The following is a 19,252-nucleotide window of genomic DNA, read 5'->3' on the forward strand; positions in this document are numbered from 1 at the left end:
AGGACGAGCTTGACAACCAGGATCTGCCCGGAAGCGGAGCGCTGCCAGTAGCTGATCAGGAAGAGCCATTACCGCTGATGGATAGAACATATGTCAGAGAGTGTGCCAAGGAAAGGCTCCAGCAGGTCACTGCGCTCTGCAAAACACACAGGAATAGAATAGGAATAGAATGCCAGCACTGCAGTGAGGACTGACACAAGCACACAGGAATGTAATGCTATGTAGATTGTTGGGTATATGGCTCTCGGTCTGCTGATAATCCTTATCTCCTTCTTCTCTTGCAGGGACACTTCAGGACAAGGAAGATTTTGCACTATTTTTCGTTCATATTCCAGAGGAGCTCAGGTGAGGTCACATGACGGACAAGGGGGAGGGGCGGGGCTGTGACAACTTCTTTCCCTAAGTACCCTGGCTTCATAGCCACTCTGGATGTCTGAGGTTTCCGTTCACTGACAGCCGAGCACATGACACTGAGCGGAGCATCGCCCCCTGTCTGTGGGGAGGGTTGTCACAGCCTGCACTGAGCTGATAAGCTGCAGACGGTGATTTATGGGTCTTGGCCGCTCCGTTTCCTTTCTCCGTTCCACCTCAGTGCAGGAATTTGGCAAAGAGAACCGAACCGGCCGCACTGACTCACCGCGACATGGAAAGGGCCGGAGCAGGAGCCCATAAGACAATAACCAGATAATACGAACAACTCCAAGTCCTGTCTGCACATAACGCATGACTTATCACAAGCTATAGGGGGCGCTGTGGAGACTGTTGTTCTTCTGCAGGAGGAGACTTCGGTTGTGTAGATCCATGTACAAATAGTTTTACCTCCATTTACTGGGAATGATGGGTTGTCACAGCTCCGCCCTCATTACTGATCCTATACTTAGAATTAAAGGGGTTGTAGCTCAAGGTCACTAAGGGGAATGTAATACCAGACAATACATGGGCAGAGGTAGGGCTGTTTCTGGGAGGTCGGAGTGTGCAACTGCTGCAGGTCGGGGTAATGATACAGGTCATGGTGTCACTGCTGCTGCAGACAGAGGGCTGATATAGGTCATAGTGTGACTACTGCTACATGTCAGGGTGCTGATACAGATCATGGTGTCACTGCTGCTGCAGGTCTGGAGGCTGATACAGGTCCTGGTGTCACTGCTGCTGCAGGTTGGGGTGCTCTTACAGGTCATAGTGTCACTGCTGCTGCAGGTCGGGGTGCTCTTACAGGTCATAGTGTGACTACTGCTACATGTCAGGGTGCTGATACAGATCATGGTGTCACTGCTGCTGCAGGTCTGGAGGCTGATACAGGTCCTGGTGTCACTGCTGCTGCAGGTTGGGGTGCTCTTACAGGTCATAGTGTCACTGCTGCTGCAGGTCGGGGTGCTCTTACAGGTCATGGTGTCACTGCTGCTGCAGGTCGGGAGGCTGATATAGGTCATGGTGTCACTGCTGCTGCAGGTCGGGGTGCTCTTACAGGTCATAGTGTGACTACTGCTACATGTCAGGGTGCTGATACAGATCATGGTGTCACTGCTGCTGCAGGTCTGGAGGCTGATACAGGTCCTGGTGTCACTGCTGCTGCAGGTTGGGGTGCTCTTACAGGTCATAGTGTCACTGCTGCTGCAGGTCGGGGTGCTCTTACAGGTCATGGTGTCACTGCTGCTGCAGGTCGGGAGGCTGATATAGGTCATGGTGTCACTGCAGCTGCAGGTCGGGAGGCTGATATAGGTCATGGTGTCGCTGCTGCTGCAGGTCGGGAGGCTGATATAGGTCATAGTGTCACTGCTGCTGCAGGTCTGGGGGCTGATACAGGTCCTGGGGTCACTGCTGCTGCAGGTTGGGGTGCTGATATAGGTCATAGTGTCACTGCTGCTACATGTCGGGGTGCTCATTCAGGTCATAGGTCACTGCTGCAGGTCAGGGCGCATACACAGCCATGATACTGGGGCTTCACTCCTGTGCGGTTCCCCTTTACCATCGTTTCTGTTTGTGTGTGCGTTACAATGTGTCAGGACACTCCCTGTAGTGTAAATCATTTGTTTACCCCAATGCCAGGAACACGACCATCTCTGCAGGTCAGCACAAACATATCTGCGTTCCTCGGTCTCCCAACACGAGACGTTCCACATTCCTGACATTGGTTTATGGCAGGCTGCGAGCTCTCCGGCCAACCGCACGTTCCGCGCAGTCATGTGATCCGTTTGTGGATTGCGAAACCCTGGGCTATAATTGCTAACATGTTTAGTGTAGCAGAGCTGGACGTGCTCCCGAGCTGTCACCGAGATCTTATTACAGTCTCTAGGTCTCATGTCATGAGCCACGTTCCTGATACAGTACTTAAAGGGACACTCCGCTCACCACTGACATTCACATGTATGATGCAGGGCACTCTCCTAGGTCACATGATCAACACCTTTCCACAAATACACTTACCATTTTGCGGTAATTTTCCTCCCATCATGCCTCAGGAGGGAGCACCGATCCTATAATCTGCCAGTAGTGGGCGGAGCTATGTTTTTGATGTCACATGTGTTCTCTCTACAGGGTGTTATACTGGTCTATGACATCACAAACCGCTGGTCATTTGACGGCATTGACCGCTGGATCAAGGAGATTGATGAGGTGAGAACAGCGCCCCCCCGTGGTCACAAAGTATAATTGGATATTTCTGTGCAAAGTTGGGTGATAACTAATATGACTGTAAATTCAGCTGCCACCCAGCTTTTCCAGACTCCTGAACAGGGATTTGGGGGATTTACACAAGGCAACAACATACTTGATGTTCAGGGGTTTGGTAAAGTTGGGTGACAATCAGTGTGAGTACAATCTCCACATGACTGGCCACTCAGCTTTCCCAGAATCCTGAATGGCCACAGATCTATCTAGATAAGGGAATGGGGGACATACATAATGTCACAATATAGTTGATGTTCAGGAGTTTGGTAACGTTTTGTGACGGCCAATATGGCTACAAGTACGACTTCCATAAGAGTAGTCACCCAGCCTTCCCAGACTCCTGAACGGCAAGAAATTGGAGGATATACACAATACATTTAATGTCCAGGAAAGTTGGGTGGCTGCCAGTAGAGCTTCTAAAGTTATGGTCACTAAGCTTTTCTAGAGTCCTGAAAAGCAAATTTGAAGTATGTAGGTGGAAAAGTACAAGAGTCTGGAAGAGCTGAGTGACCACCAACATGGTGGTCACAAAGCTTTTCTAGAGTCCTGAACAGCAAATCTACCTAGATATAGGAATGTACATAGTGACACATTTGATGTTCAGGAACCTGGGAAAGCTGGGTTTCAACCAACTTTGCTGCCAGTACAGCATCCACATGGGTGGCCACCCAGCTTTTCTAGAATCCTGAACAGTAAAGCTGGCCAGATGAACAAACAGTACACCAGATCTGTAAAACTCATTCTTATCTCTATGTGAGAAAGCTGGGTAATGACTATTATAGCTGCTATATAGAGCTGTCACTCAGCTTTCCCATGATTTGCACATGTGCAGTGAAATGAAATGTTTAGGGCCTTGGAAAGCTGGGTGACAGTTATTGTAACCGTAGTGGTTGTCACCCAGCTTTTCCGGAAACAGACGTACCTAAGTCACAGATGTTTTCTTTTTTGTTTCTCAGCATGCCCCAGGGGTGCCCAAGATTCTGGTGGGGAACCGTCTCCACTTGGCGTTCAAGCGTCAGGTGTCCACGGAGCAGGCGCAGTGCTACGCCGAGCGCCTCGGAATGACCTTCTTCGAGGTCAGCCCCCTCTGCAACTTCAACATCACCGAGTCGTTCACCGAGCTGGCGAGGATCGTGCTGATGCGGCACGGCATGGATCGTCTATGGAGGCCCAACAAGGGTACGTGACCCAAAACTAGACTCACACAGCTTTCCTAGGTTCAGATAAACTTCAACTAGAATTCCAAACTAGTGTTCTTTGACTGTCATCCAGCTTTCCCGGATTCAGATGAAGGTATAAATACCACCTAAAATAACAAGCCAGTGTCTCCTAGAGTGTCATCCAGCTTTCTTAGGTTCAGATAAACAGATAGGAGCCAGTATTCTCCAGAAACGGCTAAAAGCACCGAGGGGTAACAACAATGGGCTCAAAGAGCAGGAAATCTGTAACATTCAGGTTCCTGGGAAAGCTGGGTTACAACTAATACAACAGTTGTTTGTTTCTGCAGTGGTTATCACCCAGATTTTCCAGAACCCTGAACAGCATTTCCACACATTAGCTACTCTAGTATCTAGCCATGCCTGTGGACAGCCAACATAACCCCCTAGGGGTTGTCACCCAGCTTTCCCAGGGTCAGATCTATCTACATTTTACAGTTTAAATCTTTTTACACCTTGCTTTCCAATCACAATTGTGATTCTGGGAAAGCTGGGTAGTGGCCATTGTACAAGCAATTAGAATTACTACTGTAGTGACCCAGCTTTCCTAGCCCTGAAGGGTAAGCAGTACTGGTTTGGACAATCACATTGCCTGTAATTGGTGCCCTGGTAATATGGCCGCCGCTGCCATGAACCGGTCATGTGACCTAACGAGATACTAATTCCTCCACCTTGAAGGTTTCTTGTTCCTTCACCTGAGACGTTGATGATTTACTGCAGTGAAGTTGTGACGAATCGGATAAGACGTCGCGGTTCTCTACTGCCACCCACAGCTCACTGCATGTAACTGCAGCACTGAGTACATAGTGAGATGTAAACAGCTCAGATCCAAGGGTCATGTGGCTTTATGAAGGACAAAGGGTCACATGATCCTCTGTAGTCATAAACATATACCCCTTGTGGACACTATATAGAACTGCAGCTACAGGAACACAGTGTTGTAGCTATAGGAGGAGCAGCTGTGGCATATACTGCTGGGCCCTTATATATCAAGGAGTCCACATTGCTTGAGATCAGGGTATTATACAGATATTACATCAGGGCCTACGTCTTTAATTATATTGTAATAAATGGATTTTTTATTAGTTTGGACGCCATCTTTAACTTGCTCCTCCTTCTACTGTTTCCCCGCAGTATTGAGTCTACAAGACCTCTGCTGTCGCGCCATTGTATCCTGCACCCCCGTCCACCTGGTAGACAAGCTCCCCCTCCCGGTTGCCTTACGAAGCCATCTGAAGTCTTTCTCCATGGCGAATGGACTGAACGCCAGGATGATGCACGGCCGATCGTACTCGCTCACCGCCAACAACTTAAACAAGAGGCACAGCCTGAAAAAAGCCAAGATCATCCGTCCACCACAGAGTCCCCCCAAGAACTGCACAAGGAACAGCTGCAAGATATCCTAAGCAAGAGCCATGGAGGGTTCCGCGGGGGCGGAGCATCTATACTCCTCCCCTGAGGAAGCTGGAAAGCGACAGGACGTTATTATGCTCCTTTTTTGTTTTTGTCAGGAAGTTTAGGTCTCCCGAGACGATGCTGCTTTCTATTTTATTTTTAATTCCCAGACATCACATGACGTCGCTGTGTTCTATATGCATGGCCCCGTTTTCTTCTTATTACACCCTTCTGTTTGTTCATGGCTTCAGTCGCTCCCCCCCCCCCTCGTTTTACCCCCTGCCCCATTTTCCCTTTTCCATCACCACGACTGAGCTAATGCGGTTTTTACTGTGTGAATTTGTGCTCTTTTAATGGAAAGTATTGGACCCTCCCAATAGAGCGCCCCCTATCTTTCAAAGTGCGCAGCACCATAAGGTATTCATCTACAGTATCCACACCGCAGCCATCCCCACCTCCCCGCTACAACAAAGGCTGCTCCATAGGTGTATTTCAGATGCACCGGCGACATGTCAGGTTTGTGTGAGGAAAGTTTGAGAACTTTTTTTTTTGGGGGGTTTGTTTTTTTTTTAAATGTTATTTAATACTTTTTTGGGATTTCTCTGTGATGATGATGATGATGATGACAAATGACTATATGTATATATAAATATGCTTATATTTCTGTAAAACTAAATATTTTGTACCAGATGTAAGAAGAGTCGCCGAGTTTAAAAAGAAAACAAAAAGATAAAAAAAAATTGCCCAAATGCCAAAGAAGTGTTTGGATTGTGAATACGTTTTATCTGCATTTGTGACTTTCCATGTGATTTGAAGAAATGTTTTATAAAGAGGAAGAGACGCTATTTAAGGAGAAAAAAAAAAATAAATGTCTTAAACTGTTGTGAGGTCTGAGCATTGTGGGTGGACGGGATTGTGGCCTAAAGGGGGTCTCTGGGGCCTATTCCTAGATCACATCAACTCTTCTGTGCAAAGGAGGTGAGCTGTAATACCAAGTATGACCACTATTAAAGGGGTGGCGCTGTGCCTGGTAAGCGAACAGCTCAGCTAGGCAGGAGTGTAGGGAGTCTCTCCATACACATAAGTTAGTGGGACTGGCAACAAGTCTGTGATGTGGGAGAGAAGGATGAGACATGTTGGACATGCCCGATCATTTGTTCTCACAGAGGGAATAGGCCCCTGTTTTAAAGGAGTCTGGCTGCGGCTTATTCCCCTCTTCTCCTCACTGTTATGCCTAGTACAGGTCCTCAGGGGCGGAGCTTGGCACAAATTACCAATATGCTCCACCCCCGAGGGCCTGGATGTAACAGTAACTGGACTGTTCCTGTACTTAACAGCATGTCAGCATTAACATCGGTCGATCCTGGATTATGAAATGTTCTGGATTTTCAAGGCCAGGTTCAAGGAATTTTCTGGAAGAATCTAGAACGTTTCTGACCATAGAAGGTGACCTATAGTGAAGCCACCATTGACATGCTGGGAGTTGTAGTCCCGCCACAGGTGCGCTGACGGCAGGAAATAGCCGGACCCCTCCCAATATGTGACAATAAAGGGTTTACAGAGTTTGTTTCCCACTCACACAGGAATGTGATGGAAAGTGCCGGCACCGGGGAAGTATCCATGGAAACAGGAAAAATGGACACAATGATGTCGTGTTTTCTTCTTTCTGGCTGCAGATAAGTGACAGACTAATAACAAAGGTGAGTGTGAACGGAGACGTAATCCAGAAAAACAAGGGACGGGGCAGAAGTCTGATAATAATGTGACAAATACCTCCCTGTATCGTAAAGAAACCCCACAAAGACCGCAGGATAATGGAGAAGATGCTGGATAGACTGAAGTAGATAAATAGTTGTATACTGACTTATACCCCAGAGCTGCGCTCACTATTCTGCTGGTACAGTCACTGTGTACATACATTACATTACTTATCCTGTACTGATCCTGAGTTACATCCTGTATTATACTCCAGAGCTGCGCTCCCTATTCTGCTGGTGCAGTCACTGTGTACATACATTACATTACTTATCCTGTATTATACTCCAGAGCTGCACTCACTATTCTGCTGGTACAGTCACTGTGTACATACATTACATTACTTATCCTGTACTGATCCTGAGTTACATCCTGTATTATACTCCAGAGCTGCACTCACTATTCTGCTGGTACAGTCACTGTGTACATACATTACATTACTTATCCTGTACTGATCCTGAGTTACATCCTGTATTATACTCCAGAGCTGCGCTCACTATTCTGCTGGTACAGTCACTGTGTACATACATTACATTACTTATCCTGTATTATACTCCAGAGCTGCACTCACTATTCTGCTGGTACAGTCACTGTGTACATACATTACATTACTTATCCTGTATTATACTCCAGAGCTGCGCTCACTATTCTGCTGGTACAGTCACTGTGTACATACATTACATTACTGATCCTGAGTTACATCCTGTATTATACTCCAGAGCTGCGCTCACTATTCTGCTGGTACAGTCACTGTGTACATACATTACATTACTTATCCTGTATTATACTCCAGAGCTGCGCTCACTATTCTGCTGGTACAGTCACTGTGTACATACATTACATTACTTATCCTGTATTATACTCCAGAGCTGCGCTCACTATTCTGCTGGTACAGTCACTGTGTACATACATTACATTACTTATCCTGTACTGATCCTGAGTTATATCCTGTATTATACTCCAGAGCTATTCCTGGTGCTATACTATAGTTACAGGGTGGACAGCGGCCTGAGAATCACCAACACAAAGGAACTGGAATACCCCTTTAGACTGGGGCCCCACATGGTGTGAAAGCCACAGTTTTTAGAGTCCCTGTAAAGTGGATGAGATTCTAGTAAATCCCATCTGTACATTGCAGAAAAATACACAAAGCAGAAATACTGTGTTTTCCAAAACTAATAAAACATACTCCCCTCTCCTGATGCTCCGGGGCCCCCTGTGACCACTGTTTGATCCCGTCATCTCCTGGGGCTTTTCCAGTGGAAGCCACCACCGCAGAGCCCAGTCGGTGGCCTAAGGAAAATAGACAGGGTGTCACTCACAAGCAAGACCATCTTTATTGCCCATAGTAACCAGTCACAGCGCAGCTTTTATTTTGTATGAAACCTCTTGAAAGTGAAAGCTGTCATGTGATTGGCTGCAGCGACAGTTTTGCGTTTAGACATTTTTCATACATTGACCCAAATTTGTTAACGCTCCTGGTCCCAAAATAGGGGGTGACCTCCTGAAGTCCCAGAAGAGTTCACAAATCTCCCAGGCCTGGTGGACACTCCTGTAGCCGATGGCCGCTCGCTCATTGTATACCTGATGTGGATGGGTTACAGGGGTGTAACTACCAGGGTAGCAGCGGTAGTGGCTGCCACAGGGCCCAGGACATTAGGGGGCCCGATGGGTAACTCCATCAGGTAACAGGCCCTATTTGCTTCCCAATCTTTTCTCCTGCCCATGGCCGCGGGCGTTTACCCTTCGGAGGAGGCGGCTGTGATCAGGAGCCGGGATCGGTAAGTAAGTCTGCCTGCCCACGAACCCCACAAACACTGCTATCATTATACTCAGGGGTCTTTTCAGAGGGGGTGGGGGGGCCCATGTCAAATGTTCGCCTTGGGACCCCGTCATTCCTAGTTACGCCACTGATAGGTTATGTGCCGGCGACATTACAAAAGGGGGTACAGCTGGCACCTACTTGTACCTGGGTCCCATACAGACCCTAAAAGGGGCGTTTTCTAGGTGACAAAAGAGTGTGTGGTCTTGCCATAAGTTTTCTCAACATACTTACACTAGGCTCACACCAGCATTCGCGTCTCCGTCTTTCTGGGTCTGCATGGGGACCCGAAAGACAGAGACCCTGTCCGCTAAAAAGAAGTCACCCGCACACGCCATAGACTATAATGGGCTCCGCCGGTTTTATACAAAAAATGACGGAGTGAAGAGTCTTCCTTTCAGGACTTTTTCTCTCTATAGATTTTAGGTGCAGTGGAGTCTCCTAGATGTGAATCCTCCCTGAGTGCGACATTTCTCCTGTAGCCCACCACCCAATATTCACAAGAATGCGTAAACATGTAACTGATTTCTATGGCCGTCCCCGGTCATAAGACGTAAATCATCCATGACGGATATCACATGACAGAATCTCCATACAGAGAGACCCCTGCGTGCGAAGGTCGCAGCCTGTCACAGCATGCTGGGAGTTGTAGTGTCATAGCAGTTGGAGACTCAGAGTTTACATAACACTGTACACAGGGGCCCCGAGTGGCCCCGCAGCCATCTGAAAATCAAATAACGTGAAGTGACACGGATAAACGGCGCCCCCTATGTGGCCACTACGATTCTCCAGCATGTAATAGGATTACGCACAGTTGGGGTGCAAATGGGTACGTCACCCTACAACCGGTCCACCACAGTCCCTAATAGAAATTAGTGCAGAGGGGCAACATGGTGGCTCAGTGCTCGCTCACATCTGCGCCCAGTCTCCGTTCTGCAGGTTTCCGTTTCCTGCGCAGGAGACGGAAACCTGCCGGCATCTTTCATTTGAATGGGTTTGAAAAGTGTCCGGCCGCGAGCACCGGTGAGCGTTTTATGCTCTCCGCGGCGAAACCGTTTTTTTTAAACCGGACACAGAGTCGGACATGCAGTACTCTGTGTCCGGATTAAAAAAAACGGTTTCGCCGTAGAGAGCCCAAAACGCTCACCGATGCCCACGGCTGGACTCGGCATGACAGGTTTCCGTCTTTTGCATGTAAAAGACAGAAACCTGAGAATGGAGTCCAGGCGCTAGTGTGAACCCAGTGTCAGTGGTTAGCACTACAGCCTTGCAGCGCTGGGGTCCTGAGTTCGAATCCCGCCAGGAACAACATCTGCAAGGAGCTTTTATGTTCTCCCCGTGTTTGCGTGGATTTCCTCCCATTCTACAAAGATATACTGATAGGAGGAAAAAAAAATATACATTGTGATCTCTATAAGAAAGAAATTAGTGCAGAAATTCTTATACATTTGGCTTCTGACAACCTACATGTTGCATTACTGCCAATGCTGGGGCTTGTAGTTCCATAGAGATACACACAGATGAGATCCAGTCTATATTCTCTTTATTACATTTCTATTATTTCAGATCATTTCTTATTTTTTGTCTTTTTTGCCTCATTTTCTCCAGGAATTGCCAATCGATCGCTCGGCGCTCCGCCTGCTCCATCACATGACTGGGCGCGTCGCTTGCTCGGCGCTCTGCTAGGCGTCCTGCGAAAGCCGGAAGCGGCCGCGGAGTGTCAGAGAGAACGTCAGTGGCTCCCGGCGATGATGTAACCGGCTCAGCCGGGGCCCTGACACCGAGACCGGCACCGGGACTGCAACCATGAACCTGCTGCCCTCCAACCCACACGGGAACGGCCTGCTATACGCCGGCTTCAACCAGGACCATGGTGAGAGGAGACGGGGGTGTGGTGTGGGGGAGGGTCGTGCACCGGGGCCGGTCATATGTCAGGGTAGAAAAGTACCGGGAGGGGCGATAGAAGGGGGTGTCATGTACAGGGAGGGGGTAATACATGTGGGGTGTCATATAGGAAGGGGAGATTAGATGGGGCGTGTATTGATAGGAGGTATTGGGGTGTCATGTATGGGGAGGGGGGATTAGAGGCGGGGGGTCATATAGGAGAGATATTAGGTGGGGGAGGGGTGTATGGGGAGGGGGTGTTAGGTGGGGGGATGTTCTGTTTAAGGAGGGGGTATTGTGGGGGAGGGGTGTTGTGTTAAAGGAGGGATATTAGGTTGGGGGTGTCGTGTATAAGAAGGGGTATTAGATGTGGGGGTGTTTATGTAGAGATGTCTTATATTACCATTATTTATTTATATAGCACCATTAATCCCATGGTGCTGTACATTATTATATTAATTCCATGGTGCTGTACATTATTATATTAATCCCATGGTGCTGTACATTATTATATTAATTCCATGGTGCTGTACATTATTATATTAATTCCATGGTGCTGTACATTATTATATTAATCCCATGGTGCTTTACATTTGGGGATTACATACAATACACAGAATATACAGGTAGATATAATACTAACAGTGACCGACTGGCACAGTGGGGTAGAGGGCCCTGCCCACGAGGGCTTACAATCTATGGGGGGCATTAGGTGACAGATTTGGTTTCATAAGTAATCAATTTGTATTGATTGAAATGTAGATCCCACTGAGGAGAACATGGAGGAATATGGGGAGGGGGCAGGGGCGGTTTCTAGCACGAGGCAGGAGGTTGCCTGTTATTTGATGTGTTGTTTTACCTTGATTTTGCTTTGGATGCAATTGTAACTGTTATCAGGAGGAACAGACACCAGGGGGAGACACTGAGGGGGATCCCCGCCAATAGAGATTGTAGATGAAGCTGAGCCTTGGTTTTCCTCAATATGCCAGACACACATTTATATCCTATCTATCTATCTATCTATCTATCTATCTATCTATCTATCTATCTATCTATCTATCTATCTATCTATCTCCTATCTGTATATCTCTCTCAATGTGACTGTGATGATGATCTGTGGAGGTGATGACGATATTACAGCCAAAGGAGAAGGTTATTGGAGGCAACTGTATCAATGGGGAGGAGGCTCTAGGACCCAGTTGGCCACCTCGAGCCTGGATACAAGATGAGATACGGTTGGGTATGGAGGTATACTGGCTCTGTCTGGTATTTGTGGCACATTTGCCCTCAGATTTAGCTCCTGGGCCTGTAGATCCTACATAGAGATGAGCGAGTACTATTCGAAACTCCCGTTTCGAATAGCACACACCCATAGGAATGAATGAACGGAGCCAGCACGCAGGGGGTTAAGCGGCCGGCCCCTTCCATTCATTCCTATGGTGTGTGCTATTTGAAATGGGAGATTCGAATAGTACTCACTCGTCTCTAATGCTGCACACGTCTAGGTTACTTAATTTTTTTATTTTTTTTTTGTACCAAATACCAAAAAAAGTATGAAGATTTGACTGTTTTTCCTGAAGTTTTCTCAGTGTGACTGTGATGATGATATGGAGGTGATGACACTATTACAGCCAAAGGAGAAAGTTGTAGCGTGAGAATGAGAACTAGGAGTCTAAAGATGGCTGCTGAGGGTGTAGTGGGAGGGGGCTAGCTAGGGAAGGGGGCAGTGCGTGTGCTCTAAATGCTGCCCAAGGAATCATGGGAGTTGTAGGAACAGGAAGATGCCAATGTAAACAAATGCAGAGGGTGCCAGGAGCTCCCAGAAATCACTCCGAACACTTGTAAGGGAATCGGGGTGCCCGTCTTACCCTATTAATAGCACTAACAGACCTTTCGTGAAAACAAATTTTTTGCTGGGAAAATCCCTTTAAGTCGGCATCCCAGCTGGTCTTATAATACACGGTCTGCCAATAAGTATTGGGACAACCATGTAAATGAAGATCTCTGCGCTCGTGATGTACGGTGCGCCTTCCACCGTTAAATAGGAAACAGCATTGCCATTAGTCACATGCAAGATGCTACGAAGTGCCGAGTTGTCCAATTTCAAGAAAGGGGTCATTGTGGGATATCACAGAAATGGTCGATCCTTAAGGGACCTAACAAGCAAACTGAATTACCCAAAATCGACAGTGGCCTATGTGATTACCAAGTGGATGGTGATTGTCGGAATGTGCCCCGAGTCAGCAGACCCCCGAAACTGGGAGATAGAGACCGGCGAGTGGTGGCCAGAGAAACCGCACCCAACCGATGGCTCACATACACCGGGAGTCTCACCAGGCATCTGGGAGTATTGTGTCCATCAATCCCCTCCGTAAGGAAGCATCTGCTGGGGTCTACCAACTATTGGATAGGAAGAAATGGTGTTTTTATTCTACCGCAGGGGTCCAGATACTTATTGGTAGACAGTGTAGCTCTATTGGTGATAAATCTGGTGATGGGACAGACCAAGTTAGTGTTGTGATCTGGTGGAGACATTCCTGGGAAACCCTTGTGTGTGGGCGAGCATTATCCTGCTGAAATCTATCACTTGTCTGCCCCGGCACGAGAGACAACACCTATGGCCGCAGCATGTCCTGTACATGAGCAGTTAGTGTCCCTCCTGTCACTGTTGTTATATGCAATAGCTCACAGACCACCACACCAGCAGGGGGCAGTGTCAATGACAGGACCGGGTGTCTGGAAATGGTCCCGGCAGTGACGGGTGTGTAATGAGGGCGCCCCCTGTGTCTGCGTGGTGGACAAGGAGACTGTGGGAGCTGCTTGAGCTTATTGGTGGATTACATGATCCTCTGTACGGGGGGTCTGTCTGGGCCATCTGCGGCCTGTGTGTGCCCCCCGACACCTCCTAACAGGTCAGTGCAGCAAAAATGGCGGCAATTCATTTAAACAACCATCCGGCCTCTCTCACTACAATGATAAACCCGCAATGAGTGTATTGTAGAGACCTGTCTAGCCGTCAGCAATCTCTCACCAAGAGGTACACTACCCAAAAGCAGCCACTGAGAGCCTTTCTATAAGGTAGTGGGGGAAGCTGCGTCCTTGGCGGTCAGCCCCACCCATCTCAGGCCAATGACCTTTCATAAGGACGGGCCTTCAGCTTTATTAATGCGGCTCAGCCCTTTGATATTAATGACTGACGTTCAGGGTGTGTGGAAAGCTGGATGATGATTCCTGATCATGTTCCTGTGCTGTAGGGGGCAGCGCTGTGTCTCATTGACCTGTTGTGTTTTGCAGGATGCTTCGCCTGTGGGATGGAGAACGGTTTCCGGGTTTATAACACAGACCCACTGAAGGAGAAGGAGAAGCAAGGTAACGGGGGTGTCCTGTGTAAAGTATGTGCCCCCCACCCCCCTAAATCTCTTACCTATCAGCTTATGACTCGGGTAACCTGACACGAGACCCCCGTGGTCACTGGCTGCTCGGCCCCTTGGTCTTGGAGCTGGGTATAGAAGATGGAGGGGGCGGCCATGGCTTCACCTATAACTTACCTACAGTATGGTGGAGTATATAGACCCAAGCCTGTAGATGAGAGCGCCATCTAGTGTCCACACTGTCATATAGTCCTCTCATGTAGGAAAGATTCATTAGAACTGGTTCTTCCCTTTGCCAGGCTAGTCTGACTCTATGTACTTGTCATGGTCAGAGGGGGGCGCTACACATAGAGCAATGAAGGGGAATCTATAGAGGACAGAGTGACATTGACTGTTGTCTGCCACAACCAGTCATTACCAACCCTTGTATTCTGACCCTCCATATCCAGCACGGTCAGAGGGGGGCGCTACAGGCACCTTCTTATTACTACACTACGGATAAGGTAACATTGACCATCAGTTTCATGGCCAGGCATTAACCCTTTATTTTTTGGTTTTTGGCAGAGTTCATGGAAGGCGGCATCGGATACGTAGAGATGTTATTCCGATGTAATTACCTCGCTCTTGTCGGGGGAGGGAAGAAACCCAAATATCCGCCCAATAAAGGTGAGCCCCGCGCAGGCCTCTTGGTCTTTATAGTCCGGGGCAATGGTCTGTGATCTCTGGTGATGTTATACAAGAATATCCCCAATCTCCTGAGATACGTCAGGCCCATAGTGCATGGGGGAGGGGGAGGTTATACCTGCACGTGGATAATATAGACCCCCATATTGATGTCCTTCACTCACTATGAGGGGGGGATATTGGTTTGGGGGCTACACTACAGGCCTGTGTCCAGGGCAGGGGTAGTATCCTGCCTGTAAACCCTGTGGACATATGGCATCCCCACTTCCTTACACATGAGTGGGGGTCCAGGGTCCATTCTCTTTGATCTTATCTCCTATTCCAGTCATGATCTGGGACGACCTGAAGAAGAAAACTGTGATTGAGATTGAGTTCTCCACGGAGGTGAAGGCGGTGAAGCTGCGCAGGGACAGGTACTGATGGCGGGGGGCGGCAGGGGGTCCGCGGGGGGCTGGTAATCCTCAGTGGTGACTGACACCCTCTGTGTTGTAGGATCGTGGTGGTGCTGGACTCCATGATAAAAGTCTTCACCTTTACCCACAACCCCCATCAGCTGCACGTCTTCGAGACCTGCTACAATCCTAAAGGTGAGGACCGGGGGGCCGAGGAGGAACTGCAGCCCCCAATAGAAGGAGCCAGATGTAGGGGGGTGCAGCCAGATCCCCCAGCCTAGAGGGAAGCCCTGTGTAGTGGACGACAACTCTCATCATCCAGACACGTGTCCTTTTTCCCTTTCAGGTTTGTGCGTTTTGTGTCCAAACAGCAATAATTCATTCCTGGCCTTCCCGGGGGCTCACACCGGCCACGTGCAGATTGTAGACCTGGCCAGCACTGAGAAGCCCCCTGTGGACATCCCAGCGCACGAGGGGGTCCTGAGCTGCATCGCTTTAAATCTACAAGGGACCAGAATCGCCACCGCGTCCGAGAAGGTGAATGGTGGGGGATCTCCCTGCAGGATTGATTATTACTGTCTGCTTAGATACAGATTCCTCCTCCCATACAGCTTATCTGTACCGGGCAGACATGACTAATCGATTCCCCCTCGCTAAATGATGGTTTTTGCCTTGAGATGGGGGGGGTTAACGTTTCCCAATGTGTCCATATAGGGAACCCTCATCCGGATATTTGACACGACGTCCGGACATTTGATCCAGGAGCTGCGCAGAGGATCGCAGGCCGCAAACATTTACTGGTGAGAACGTCACAGGGGATGCGGTCAGCGCCGGATCATTGGATGGTTGGGTAGAGGCTGGCTGCTGGTGAATGCGCCGTCACCAGATCACTGTGATTGGTCGCTGACTGCTCCTTCCATCTTGCCTTCTAGCATAAACTTCAACGAGGACGCCTCTCTGATCTGCGTCTCCAGCGATCACGGCACTGTGCACATTTTTGCAGCCGAGGATCCCAAGCGAAATAAACAGTCCAGGTAAGTGATGACGGCTGAGGATCTTTGCGGGTAGGTGGGAAATGTTTTCTGCTCCAGTCCCATCCAGAGCTGCAGCGATGGTCGCTCCCACTTCTTACTTTCATTATTCTCGTCTATTTGTGAGTCTAAGTGAATTGTTAATGCAGCTCTAGATGTGACTAGAGTGATGTAATACAAAATTACGAAGATTGTATGTGGTGAGATGTTGGTGCTCCGTCTCCTGTGCTGTGATAAGTTACAGCCACCACCAGGGGGCGCCCACAGTAGGGGGGGATTGATGCTGCTTTCATTGAAGGTTTACATGGGCAATTTTCCCACCAGGGGAGACAAAAGCTCCTATTGTAGTTCCTGCTGCTGCTCGGACAGACTCCTTATAGGCGTGCGGCCTGTATACACATATAGATAATACAACTCTGTTATTGCGATTCTGGGCAGCAGTGTGAATGGTAACCTGTCTCTTGTCTCGTTTCAGTTTGGCCTCTGCCAGTTTCCTCCCCAAGTACTTCAGCTCGAAGTGGAGCTTCTCCAAATTTCAGGTTCCCTCTGGATCGCCTTGTGTTTGTGCCTTTGGAACAGAACCAAATTCTGTTATAGGTGAGATGGGTTCAGGGCTGGCGGGGTGGGGCGGGCGCCACGTCTACACCTCAGATAACTTCCCCCATTCCAAGAGTAGTAACAGTTATCAGATCGGATTCCCATGGCCCACTGACAAGGGGAGTGGGTTACCCTGAAAGAAGCTATACCCCCACCCCCCTCTAGCTGTCGTAGCCACCACCTCCTTCCCTTTGCTAGCCATGATCTTCTGCCTGACAAGGGTGAATGTCACCGGCCTGCATGTAATCTGGGCAACAGAGATTTATTACCCATTGATAGCAACTAGAGATGAGCGAACACTGTTCGGATCAGCCGTTCCAAACAGCACGCTCCCATAGAAATGAATGGAAGCACCTGGTACGTACACTTTGCCGGTGGCCGGTCGCCGTGCCAGGTGCTTCCATTCATTTCTATGGGAGCGTGCTGTTTGGAACGGCTGATCCGAAGTGTTCGCTCATCTCTAATAGCAGCCAATCAGATCGCATGTCTGAGGCCCTTTACAAATAAAGAGCTGCAATGGGGCAACACGGTGGCTCAGTGGTTAGCACTGCAGCCTGCAGCACAGGAGTCCTGGGTTCGAATCCAGCCAGGAACAACATCTGCAAGGAGTTTGTATGTTCTCCCCGTGTTTGCGTGGATTTTCTCCCATTCTACAAAGGATAGGAAAAAAAAATACATTGTGATCCCTATATGGGGCTCACAATCTACATTTAAAAAAAATAAATTAATGAGCTGCAATCTGATTGGTTGTTCCAGTTAACGCCTTCTTTCTTACTATGACCAACCATGTAATGTAGTAGAGGGGATTACAATCACTGTTCACGCCCAGCAGGCACAGATGGCACCTTCTCTAGCTGCCTATTTTTGATCCTACACTACCCTCTGCAGTAGCCCCCTACTCTCACCTAGAGGGTATTTGTAACTGTCCCCATATTCTTTAATGATTACTCTGTTGTGTCATGACACTAGTCGCATCCAAAGCAGCATTTAAAGTGCTGACTTCCTGTTAACCCTTCCCGCTTCCCTTTGCTAATTTAGTGTTATGAGAACACGCAACCCAGTGCGTTCTAATAGGTGGGTTTGTGAAGTCTAAGTGGGTTGGCACTAGAGTACAACTTTTTTGAAGGCGCCCGCTCTTCCTCTCTTGCAGCTATCTGCGCGGATGGCAGCTACTACAAATTTCAGTTCAACCAGAAGGGCGAGTGCACGAGGGACGTCTACGCGCAGTTTTTAGAAATGACGGACGACAAGCTCTGAGCCTCTCTGAGGAGGGACGGACTCCATGTAACGCGGGGGACGGGGAGGTTCAGTTTTCGGCTTCACCCCAAGATCTGACTGAGATTCTCCGTTATGTTGTTATTTTTTTAACAATCACTTCGGTCTCGTTACGTTTTATCAATGAAATCTCTCGCTTTACTCCCTCCCCCACCCCTCCTCATGGTGAGGGCGTCATCGCGTTTTTATTTTCTGCCACAGACTACAATGATTAAACGGAGATTAACACTCGTAGATGAAGAAGATTCCGCGTGTTCTAGAAGGTTCTGGGTAATACGCACATGACAGTATTAATGGCGGCAGCAATGTAACATATAGCGGTATAACAGAACCTGTAATAGTATATAGATTGTATACATCACCTCATTCAGGAACATCCAGAACATTGCACTGCACACACAGCTGACAGTTTGCTACAGTGTATCAGTGTGCAGGCGCTACATTGTACCATAAACCGTGATTTAAAGGGGCTCTCCACCTTTAGACCTGAAACTAGGTTTCTAGGGATATACTGCTTGACCTCTAGAACCGGACTGTCAGACCAGACTCAAAGCTGACATCATTCACTCCACGCCTGGCGCCGTCTGCAGTATTAATCAGATTTGTCTCATAGATTTGGTGGGCGACTAAGTACACGCCTTGGAAGGAAGACTCGCGATTGGTTCCGATTTGGGTTTTTGCTAAATGTAATCTGTTCCGTCATTGATCGATTCAGCTAATCAATACTGGTGCGCAGATAAGGAGGCTGCAAATTAACACATCTATGGCGTCAGAGGGTCAAAGGATTTCCCCCCACAAGCACAGCGCCACTTCTTTGTGGTGGACATGTCTGGTATTGCAACTCAGCTCCGATACCAGATAGTGGAGTGGTGCTGTTTCTGGGAGGGACCATATCACACTAAACTAACCACTAATAATGGTCCAGCCCATCTGATGAGACAGAATATACAAGTGCATTATACCGCAGCAGCGGGGGAGGGGCTCTGACGCCTCCAACCATAGGGTGCCGGCGGTCCTGTACCTGACATTAGTACTAAACTTTTTACGTAGATTTTGGGAGTGTTTGTTTCTGCATGTGGCTTAGTGCAATTAATCATGGATTATTTTTTTTTTCTTGTTTTGCACAAACTTGTTTGTAAAATATGTTAATGCTTTTTAATAA

At 48.4% G+C, this 19,252-nt stretch overlaps 2 protein-coding genes across 4 annotated transcripts in view; both read left to right on the forward strand.

Moving 5' to 3' along the window:
• Positions 1–6,162, forward strand: part of RAB40B (RAB40B, member RAS oncogene family) — a 30,301-nt gene extending 24,139 nt beyond the window's left edge. For both annotated transcript variants that reach the window (XM_075279480.1, XM_075279478.1), the window contains exons 4-7: positions 285–345; positions 2,536–2,613; positions 3,624–3,846; positions 5,019–6,162. In XM_075279480.1, the coding sequence (XP_075135581.1) occupies positions 285–345; positions 2,536–2,613; positions 3,624–3,846; positions 5,019–5,290 (634 nt within the window). In that variant the 3' untranslated portion in view covers positions 5,291–6,162. The remainder of the gene's footprint in view (positions 1–284; positions 346–2,535; positions 2,614–3,623; positions 3,847–5,018) is intronic.
• A 4,387-nt stretch (positions 6,163–10,549) lies between these two features.
• WDR45B (WD repeat domain 45B) lies at positions 10,550–19,252 on the forward strand. Of its 2 annotated transcripts, XM_075279474.1 has the most exons (10): positions 10,550–10,729; positions 14,035–14,109; positions 14,676–14,777; positions 15,121–15,208; positions 15,288–15,382; positions 15,534–15,724; positions 15,902–15,987; positions 16,120–16,221; positions 16,694–16,815; positions 17,966–19,252. In XM_075279474.1, the coding sequence occupies exons 1-10, from the start codon at positions 10,663–10,665 to the stop codon at positions 18,070–18,072; spliced, it is 1,035 nt and encodes a 344-aa protein (XP_075135575.1). In that variant the 5' UTR covers positions 10,550–10,662; the 3' UTR covers positions 18,073–19,252. The 2 variants fall into 2 exon arrangements, with proteins under 2 accessions (XP_075135575.1, XP_075135576.1); XM_075279475.1 differs by lacking the exon at positions 14,676–14,777.

This window comes from Leptodactylus fuscus, chromosome 6 (assembly GCF_031893055.1).
Source record: "Leptodactylus fuscus isolate aLepFus1 chromosome 6, aLepFus1.hap2, whole genome shotgun sequence".
In the NCBI taxonomy this organism is placed as follows: Eukaryota; Metazoa; Chordata; class Amphibia; order Anura; family Leptodactylidae; genus Leptodactylus; species Leptodactylus fuscus.

Bases quoted from the DNA above. Each gene is read 5' to 3' on its own strand.
- WDR45B (XM_075279474.1), top strand. From the start codon at position 10,663: ATGAACCTGCTGCCCTCCAACCCACACGGGAACGGCCTGCTATACGCC. The intron at 14,110-14,675 runs GTAACGGGGGTG...GGTTTTTGGCAG, and splicing joins GAAGGAGAAGGAGAAGCAAG to AGTTCATGGAAGGCGGCATC. The intron at 15,209-15,287 runs GTACTGATGGCG...TCTGTGTTGTAG, and splicing joins GTGAAGCTGCGCAGGGACAG to GATCGTGGTGGTGCTGGACT.